The sequence below is a fragment of the Protomyctophum bolini genome, assembly GCF_963924005.1.
Source record: "Protomyctophum bolini genome assembly, chromosome: 22".
Taxonomy (NCBI): Eukaryota; Metazoa; Chordata; class Actinopteri; order Myctophiformes; family Myctophidae; genus Protomyctophum; species Protomyctophum bolini.
In genome coordinates this window covers 2,973,544-2,983,958 of record NC_137883.1, presented here as the reverse complement: position 1 = coordinate 2,983,958, position 10,415 = coordinate 2,973,544, and the positions used below count along the sequence as shown (strand labels likewise).

Below are 10,415 nucleotides of genomic sequence, written 5' to 3'. Positions count from 1 at the left end.
CAAGTTTCCACGAAATCCAATATGGCCGCCACAATATTAGCACACAGAAAATACGTTTGGCTCTATAACTTCTGAACCAGATGAGCTAGAAACGCAAACTCAGTGTCTATTTCATGGTTTCTGACGATGATAGACTCAATGGAATACCTATTCTTATTATTGGGTGTGTCTGGACCCTTATTGTGCATATTTACAAGATGGTGGCTATACCCAGAATAGTGCTTTAGCCTACCATGATTTCTACCATGATTGTTGACTGTTTTGGCAAACACAAGCAATATTAATCCATTGGCTAAGATTCATTGCACAGAAGGGACATATATCCTTGAGCTTGCATATTGTCAATATGCAGGCTGCAAACGTGAACAAGAAAAGAGACATTACATTTCCTGTCAGATCCTATGTAGAGTTGTAGGAATGATTTCAAATGGAATCAACTTGCCAACAACTTCAGCTTCAGGGCAATCAAAATTCACAAAGAATCAATGCGAATAACAGGACATGAAGTGCAGTCTGTGGATGGGAGTGAAGAGGTTGCCTATACAGTCTTCATATTCACCTTTGTTGTACTAGAGGAGTAATGATGGATGCAAACAGGCTGCATGTAAAACATTGCTATTCACAAATTGCTACTGCGCTAGAATAAAACATTACGGAAGCACTGCACGAGATCAACGTCCTCATCAACAGACTCCATGAAGCCCACAAACAGCATCTTGATGATGAGGCTTGCAGCCAGAAGAAGCAGCACCAACAAGCCAAGCAAAAGCTTGGCTTTCAGACCCACAAAGATGACCAGACCCACCGACAGGAGGACAATCGTGTGTGTGTGTGTGTGTGTGTGTGTGTGTGTGTGTGTGTGTGTGTGTGCGTGTGTGTGTGTGTGTGTGTGTGTGTGTGTGTGTGTGTGTGTGTGTGTGTGTGTGGGCTGCACGTGAATACCAGCCAAACGCTATTTTCGTGCTCGGACGGACCCAGGCAGGGACCCAGCCAGGGACCCAGGGAACCAGCCAGGGACCCAGGGAACCAGCCAGGGACCCAGCCAGGGACCCAGGGAACCAGCCAGGGACCCAGGGAACCAGCCAGGGACCCAGCCAGGGACCCAGGGAACCAGCCAGGGACCCAGGGAACCAGCCAGGGACCCAGCCAGGGACCCAGGGAACCAGCCAGGGACCCAGCCAGGGACCCAGGGAACCAGCCAGGGACCCAGGGAACCAGCCAGGGACCCAGCCAGGGACCCAGGGACCCAGCCAGGGACCCAGCCAGGGACCCAGCCAAGGACTGGGTCCCTGGCTTTGATTGCCCTAAACTTTTACTACAATTATTTGAAAACGTTACTAGTTACTTTGTAGATTGGGATTATTACAAAGCATACATTAAACGCTACATTGGCCATTTGAAAATAGACGATCTACAAGCTCACAGTGCGTCGCATCACGACGCATTGTGAGCTTGTAGATCTGCTATTTTCAAAATATATGTTTTACACATTTGATGGGACATTCTGCACAATGACATGCATACTTTTATTACATATTGATACAATTACTTTTGTACTTTCACTCGAGTGCATTTTGAATTCCGGACTTCTTACTTGCAGAATTGATATATACCGTGTATATATTTTTTTCTTTTCTGCCTTTATTGATAGATATAAGTGAAGATACACTGGAAAGAGGGAGAAGAGAGAGAAGAGGGGAAAGTCACGCAGCAAAGTGAACGGGACTCGAACACACAACGCGCTGTCAGGCCAGAGCCTATATATGTGGCATGCGCCCGGACCGCTATAGAGCGGCCCAGGAAATGATTCTCCATTCATTTTTCTCCATAGGCTTTTCAAAAAGTATTTATTTAAAGACGGTTACGCGGCGGACAAAGCCAACTCGGATCGTGACAAATCATGACAATAATTACAATGTTTTGGGCCGATCAAATAATTAGTAAGAAGAAAAACAAAACAAACAGTGTTGTATGATTATCCTGCCTTTATTTTCTTCTTTCAAATTATTTGATCGGCACAAAATACTGTTTGTCGTCATGATTCGTCACGATCCCAGTTGGTTTTGTCCGCCGCGTAACCGTCTTTATATAAATACTTTTTGAAAAGCCTATGGAGAAAATTAATGGAGAATAATTTCCTGGGCCACTAGTTGTTCTGAAAGGGGGCGGGACTGCGACGCTCTACAGGCTAGCGGGCGCCCCAGTATTGATAACATTTGAGTCCTTTTTTTTACTGTGACTGAAGTGCAGTGGCGACCATGGTCCCCGCAAGCCTCCCGCACGATGAGAGAGCAGTGCATGATGGGGGCACTGGAACAGCTGAGAATGTGGGAATAATTGGCGAGTTGTCGGTTCATTAAGGTCAGAAAGGTCACCGTCCTGTCCTCATCCGTCCTTGCTCTCGCGCATGGTGTCCACACTCTGGGCCAACGTCTTGAAGGTGGGTCGCTGAGATGGCTCACTGCTCCAGCACTCTGTCATCATCGTCTGAATCTAAAGCGGGCATATGGGAGAGAGAGAGAGAGAGAGAGAGAGAGAGAGAGAGAGAGAGAGAGAGAGAGATGGTAAAAACTAGAGAACAGTATCGCTGTATCGGCCCTTATTTGGTCATATCGGGTCATATCGGTATCGGTGAATATATGCCAGTCTAACCACCGATCCGACACAGGGGTAAGGAAGGGGTTGACACTATGGCAGGTGAATAATACAATGTTGGGGACACGTGGAGTTGGCTTTGGAGTTGCCCAAACTGCAAGTGGACATTTGAGTGAGGAGTCGCACGCACGCACGCACGCACGCACGCACGCACGCACGCACGCACAAATATTATACACACGTGTGCAACACACAAATATTATTCTCTGGTATCTGGTATTCGGTGTCGGCTAAGACATAAATTGTGGGATCGGATCGGGAGCGAAAAAAAGTGTATGGGGACATCCATAGTAAAAACACAAGAGAGGGCCACTAATTACACTCATAATGCCAATTAAATCCATATCAAGAGATTTTTAGTTGCATATAAGGTTGTCAGACTTTATGATTCGGATCCCTTTAAATGTCACATGCCACATGTCCCAAAGCAGGGGAAATGCATTACAAAGTTGTATGTTTGCAAGTGGGCACGACTCCAGTAAATCTCATTAGCTGTCTTGATATGTGCCTGTTCTTGTATACCGCGGGGGGTTTTGCCATTGCTCCCTGATTTTGCTCAGCATGCTGCTTCGACAACATTCAGGGAACATCTTTAACGCCAAGTTTAAACCCCTGTAATTAAACCCGGATATATATATATTTCAGTCACATCACATACAACCGGGAACCATGAGCAGAGGAAGGCAGGAAGAGCATGGAGTCTAGTGAGCTTAAGTAGCCTGCTCAATTAGTCAGCTGACTGCCGCATCGGCGAATGACGTGTGAGACTTGCACACACTTATACTCCCATAGTAATGCAGCATGTTAACCCCTTGAGCATAGCATGGGCCTTTGAGCATGGCAAGAACCTCCCTTGAGGTTGACTGACTGAACTGACTCCGCGTGCTGCGTACTTGCAAAAAAGAGATTTCAACTGTACTACTAGGACTTTGCAGAGGAAATTATGTTAAAATAAACAAATAATACGTTTTATGCAAATTGTATGCACATTTATAATAATTATTAAAGTAATAATAGGCTAATACATTAATAATTTACATTTGGGGGGTATCTTTCACAATAATAAATAAAGCATATGTTCTATACATTCTAATACTGTAATTACTTTTATCAGGGTTAAAGGTCAAAGGTCATAGGTTAAAATGTGTTCAAAATTGCACCGTGTCCAGAGATTTTGAAGTTATATGCAAATATCATGACCAATGGCATTGCAAGACTAAACAATGAACATCAATGATGATGTTTAGGTGAAAAAAAAGAATATATTAATTAAGTAATTCATTAATATAAAAATGTTGACGAAAAGCATTGTTGGGGCTTACAAGGTTAAGGGATCGTGATTTGTATTGTTTCTTTCAGCGCCACCTGGTGGTCACCAGTTTAGGCTTTGAGTGCCAATTCTCCCATTATAAAGAAAGAAAGAAATTGTAATTCTATTATGCATGTAATGTGCATGTCATCACCTGATTAGAGCAATTTTCAAAATATGAATTTAATTATTATTATTATTATTATTTCTTTTTTTAAGGGAGCACGTCTTGTCGTCCGTGGCATCCGGTCCATAATTGTCAATTAGACGTTGTTTATGGCTCTTAAACTGTTATGTTTTTAGGTTTTCTGAGCTCTATTGCACCCAAAATAATAAAGCAATAAGCCACGAGAGGTCTCAGAGTTACCGGGCATTTTACGTAGGCATGCGACCCGACCAGGGGGGCAGTCAGACAGATATTTTGTGAAGCCACTAAGGAAATGAAAGTTCATATAATGGCCTGTTGTGGCGCTGTCATTGGACCCAGAAAAACCCATAGCCCCATAGAAGTCCATGTATTTGGGCCCAACTTCACCTAGACTGTATTACCTTAATAAACATGGTCATGAATACTTTCTTCTTCCAGTCACTAGTTTAAAGTCTCATTTCTAATGTCATAATATTCTTTTTGGAAAAGTATGGTCCCTTTAATTAAAAAAATGACCATAAAGTCGCGTATGTTCTGAGGGGCGTGGCTACCGTTACAGTCTATGATAGGGATTCCCCTCCCACTCGAGTCAAAAATAAAAACCAACAGAGAAGAATGGGGGAAGTCCCGCCTCGTTGTCTGGGCCAGCCAATGGGCCAGATGGACCAAAACGGATCTAGAAAGATGGCGACTTCCATCTGCCCAGCCAAGGACCTGACCTGCGTGGGACAGTGGTCAGTTCTACTGACCTGCGTGGGACAGTGGTCAGTGGTCAGTTCTATACTGACCTGCGTGGGACAGTGGTCAGTGGTCAGTTCTATACTGACCTGCGTGGGACAGTGGTCAGGGATCAGTTTTATACTGACCTGCGTGGGACAGTGGTCAGGGATCAGTTCTATACTGACCTGCGTGGGACAGTGGTCAGGGATCAGTTCTATACTGACCTGCGTGGGACAGTGGTCAGTGATCAGTTCTACTGACCTGCGTGGGACATTGATCAGTTCTATACTGACCTGCGTGGGACAGTGGTCAGGGATCAGTTCTATACTGACCTGCGTGGGACAGTGGTCAGTGGTCAGTTCTACACTGACCTGCGTGGGACAGTGGTCAGGGATCAGTTCTATACTGACCTGCGTGGGACAGTGGTCAGTGGTCAGTTCTATACTGACCTGCGTGGGACAGTGGTCAGGGATCAGTTCTATACTGACCTGCGTGGGACAGTGGTCAGGGATCAGTTCTATACTGACCTGCGTGGGACAGTGGTCAGGGATCAGTTCTACACTGACCTGCGTGGGACAGTGGTCAGGGATCAGTTCTACACTGACCTGCGTGGGACAGTGGTCAGGGATCAGTTCTATACTGACCTGCGTGGGACAGTGGTCAGGGATCAGTTCTATACTGACCTGCGTGGGACAGTGGTCAGGGATCAGTTCTACACTGACCTGCGTGGGACAGTGGTCAGGGATCAGTTCTACACTGACCTGCGTGGGACAGTGGTCAGGGATCAGTTCTACACTGACCTGCGTGGGACAGTGGTCAGGGATCAGTTCTATACTGACCTGCGTGGGACAGTGGTCAGGGATCAGTTATACACTGACCTGCGTGGGACAGTGGTCAGGGATCAGTTCTATACTGACCTGCGTGGGACAGTGGTCAGGGATCAGTTCTACACTGACCTGCGTGGGACAGTGGTCAGGGATCAGTTCTATACTGACCTGCGTGGGACAGTGGTCAGGGGCAGGCAGCCTGTATCCCTGTTGAACCAGCAGCTCGATCAGGTGGTACACGATCATCTGGCCCTGCTTGTCGGTGCCCATCTTGTCCATGAATACCTGCGCAGCGAAAAAAGACGAATACAATGATCTGAAAAAAAGGGCCATCTGCTACTATTTCAAACTGTTAATCTGGTGATGCCTTATTCATACATGTCGATGCCTTGATAATGTACCTCCTTTGTGTAAATAAATAGCATGTTTTTTTCCCACTGACTGTATAGGATATTTGTGTTCATTTAAAACCCATTCCGGGCGGGAACCCCTTTTGGTGTTTTAACTAAGCATTATGTTATAGTTTAGCTATTGGGAAAATAGCAGATCTACAAGCTCATATAGCGCGCCACCGGGTGGCGCTATACGCCATGTGCTGCTCTCGGCGTGTATAGCTGTAACTGCTGTTACACCCCTTTTGGTGTTTTAACCCATTCTAGACGGGATCACCTTTTGGTGGTGTCAGCATTATGTCATGCTTTAGCTATTGAGAAATAGCAGATCTACAAGCTCATAGCGCGACACCGAGTGGCGCGCTACGAGCTTGTAGGTCTGCTATTTTTGAAAAATCGAAGAGCGACTGACATCTGATCTCAGGTCAGAATGAAAACTGTCAGGATGTGGAAGACATTTTTAGAATCTGATCTCAGGTCAGAATGGCAGATTATGTTATCTCAAATCACAAAATTGAATGTTCTTTCAGAGCCAACGTTTTGAACTCAAATCTTTGCTTTTGACGGGTCCCTGAAACTACATATTTTCAGATTGGGGGGGGGGGGGTATTTCTTTTTCCATTTGCTGCTTTCTTTCGTTTTAGGGATTATAGCTGGTTTTTTTTGGGTTTTTTTCAAGATATTTTTTTGCGGCCTACGCCTTTTATTGTTTTTTTTTGAAGGGACAGACAGTAGGCTGACAGGAAACGGGAGAGAGATGGGGGAAGACATGCAGTAAAGGCCGTGTCGGGCTCGGGAGTCGAACCCGCGGCACACTGCGACTGGATTACCAGTCGGGTGCCCAGACGGTTACGCCACCGCCTGGGCTTAGCTGTTTTTTATAGGGGGGGCGGGGGCATTCGAGCATGTGGCTAAATATGTATTTCTTTAACAAAATGTTATAGCGATTTTTTTTTTTTTATTCTTTACTATAGTCCTACTAGACCTCAGGAAATTACATCTGGCCACAGAAGATCACGGGATGTAGGCTACCTTCACATTCAGTAGATCATGTGATCTTTTGTGGCCAGATGTAATTTCCTGAGGTCTAGTATAGGACTATAGTAAAGAATTAAAAAAGTAATCGCTATAACATTTAGTAAAGAAATACACATTTAGCCCCATGCTCGAATGCCCCCGCCCCCCGTCAAAAACAGCTAAAAATCCCTAAAACGAAAGAAAGCAGCAAATGAAAAAAACATTAACACTCATCTTTTACTTTCTCTCATAACAACCTAAAACATGAACCTTGGTTGTCCTTTAAGAGACGAGGTTTGACGGAGAAGGGTGAGTACAGTATGTAGTAGTATATGTACAGTATGACGTACCGCTGGCGGGCTGCAGTTTTTGTCACTGTGAGTGAACAGTTCGTAGAGAACCACGCCAAAACTCCACACGTCCGACGCCACGGAGAACTTGCACTGGGTCAGAGACTCTGGGGCGTACCTGTAAGACACACACACACACACACACACGCACACACACGCACACGCACACACACACACACACACACACACACACACACACACACACACACACACACACACACACACACACACACACGCGCACATGCACACACACACACACACACACGCACGCACGCACACGCACACAGTACAATACTTTAAACCTTGGGCGTGTCATTATAGGCGAAAAAATAAACCAGAAATGTGCAAAACAATTGCATACATTTTTCAAACCCTTTCAAAAAAGGGCAGACGAGCTTGTAAGATCGTCTCTTTTCAAATAGGCCGAAATATATAAAATTGTCCTTAAAATTGGCCTCCTTCCTTTCAGGAGGTGTGGGCCCCACACTATTTAGACTATTTCCCTGCTGAAATATCTCGGATCCTTCTAAAGGCCCAATGCCCCATTGATTGGACAGATCTAGGATAGGAAAAAAAAGGGGGAAAAAAGGAAAAGAAAAAATAAAAAAAGGAAAAGAAAAAGAAAAAAAGAATGTGTGTGGGCTCGAGACATAATATTGTGGCTATCTTGATTTGTTTTTCTTTTCACTTGTTTTTCATTTGGTTTGATGGTATGGTGTGAATGATGGCGCAGATGCACTGGAGGAACACCCCCCCCCCACTGTCCTAATGTTGTTGTGTTTTTTGTTTTGTTTATATGTTATGTCACTTTGGCAATGTATGTCCTTTGTAAAGGTTTGTAAAGTAAGTAAAAACGTGAAAACATTTAAAAACCAATACAAATATTTAAACAGAGAATTGGCCTTAAGCGATTAAGATCCACTTGTGTGATGTTGAGTGAAGAGGATGTTGGTGAGACGATAATACAACTAGAACTGCACTCTGCCGAGTGCATACTTGCTTGTTGCACACTAGTAGGCCATAAATGGCCTACTAGTGTGCAAGCAGAGCGCGCAAGTACTTTCGACTGCTACAAACCGCTACAAACTGTCAAATCTCAGTTTCTGCCTCTATGTATATGTCATTTGTAAGTTGATTAGCGGTATACTGTGGTTACTTTGCGCCCTATGCACCGTCCCAGCCTTTCCGATGCGTATGCACCGTCCCAGCAATGACTAATGACTAGACATACGTATACATATACATATACTATATAGAGTATGTAGTTGTAATTTGATTAGCAGTATACTGTGGTTACTTGGTGCCAAAAAGTGACAGCCGTCTTTTTCAACCGTTTTTATGTGTATGCAAATCTGTGCCTGGTTTGCTGGGACCAGATTACACATTACGTCATCGTTGAGAGCTGGGACCAGAGTACATGGTGTGTATATGTATGACTAGATCTCAGTGATGACGTAAGAGAAATGGTCATCTGTGTAATCCGGTCCCAGCAGACCAGGCACAGATTTACAAATTACAAATCACATTACAACTACATACAGAGTATGTAGTTGTAATTTGATTAGCAGTATACTGTGGTTACTTGGTTCCAAAAAGTGACAGCCAGTTTTTTTCAACCGTTTTTATGTGTATGCAAGTCTGTGCCTGGTTTGCTGGGACCAGATACCACATTACGTCATCGTTGAGAGCTGGGACCAGAGTACATGGTGTGTATATGTATGACTATCTCTCAGTGATGACGTAAGAGATATGGTCATCTTTGTAGTCTGGTCCCAGCAGACCAGGCACAGATTTACAAATTACAAATCACATTACAACTACATACAGAGTATGTAGTTGTAATTTGATTAGCAGTTCACTAGGAAAGACCAAGCATCAGACATAGGAACCCTTTAAGATGGTTTATTGAATGAAGGAGTAGGGTACTTGTGGTCACAAATGCAGAGGCTTGAAGTATGCATGCGGGGTATGGTCGTCTATGGTGCGCCGCATGCGCAGCATGGAGTGCGCAGCATAAACGGCCATGTCATGGAATACATGGTGAAGCAGCATGGTCGTCTATAGATGCGCCGCATGCGCAGCATGGAAGCGCATCATAAACGGCCAAGGCTTAAAATACATGGTGGAGCCTGCATGGTCTCCCATGGACGCGTCGCATGCGAAGCACGGGACGCGAGGGATGGCCAGGCATGGAATACATGGTGAAGCAGCATGGTCGTCTATAGATGCGCCGCATGCGCAGCATGGAAGCGCATCATAAACGGCCAAGGCTTAGGATACATTGTGAAGCCTGCGTGGTCGCCTAGAACGCGTCGCATGCGAGGCATGGGACGCGTGGGGTAGACGGCCAGGGCGTGGAATACATAGTGGAGCAGCATGGTCATTTATGGATGCGCCGCATGCGCGGCATGGAATGCGCATCATAAACGGCCATGGCTTAGAATACATTGTGAAGCCTGCGTGGTCGCCTAGAACGCGTCGCATGCGAGGCATGGGACGCGTGGGGTAGACGGCCAGGGCATGAATACATGGTGTGACCAGAGGTTCGAGGGGGCGGACCCAGATACTTTGGCTTAGGGGTCGAGGCGTGAGCCTGAGTGGTATAGTAGAACCCCCTCTGGAACCTGCAGATTAAGGAGAAAGGGAGGGAGGGTGGGTTACAAGAAACTGGCACAAGGCATTTTTGACACTTGGGTTTAAGTACCCACGGTTATGGGCGAGGTAGGAGTGGCCAGGTTAGTTGGAGGTGGGTGAGTGGTTTGCATGGTTGGCAAGGGTGGAGTTTGGTTGGCAAGGGTGGAGATGGCAGGCAGGTGGGTTGTCTTCTGCTTGGCCAAACCTCCCGAACCTTAGTTGTTCCAACTCCATTTCACTAGGAAAGACCAAGCATCAGACATAGGAACCCTTTAAGATGGTTTATTGAATGAAGGAGTAGGGTACTTGTGGTCACAAATGCAGAGGCTTGAAGTATGCATGCGGGGTATGGTCGTCTATGGT

At 45.5% G+C, this 10,415-nt stretch overlaps 1 protein-coding gene across 1 annotated transcript in view; it reads right to left on the bottom strand.

Annotated features, from left to right (window-relative positions):
• Window positions 1-2,083: 2,083 nt before the first annotated feature.
• The window catches only part of LOC308310051 (tyrosine-protein kinase JAK2-like), a 73,138-nt gene continuing 64,806 nt past the window's right edge, over window positions 2,084-10,415 (bottom strand). The window contains exons 22-24 of the mRNA XM_080756099.1: window positions 7,419-7,536; window positions 5,828-5,944; window positions 2,084-2,493 (exon numbers count right to left, since the gene is read on the bottom strand). Coding sequence (XP_080612225.1) covers window positions 2,386-2,493; window positions 5,828-5,944; window positions 7,419-7,536 — 343 coding nt within the window. The 3' untranslated portion in view covers window positions 2,084-2,385. The remainder of the gene's footprint in view (window positions 2,494-5,827; window positions 5,945-7,418; window positions 7,537-10,415) is intronic.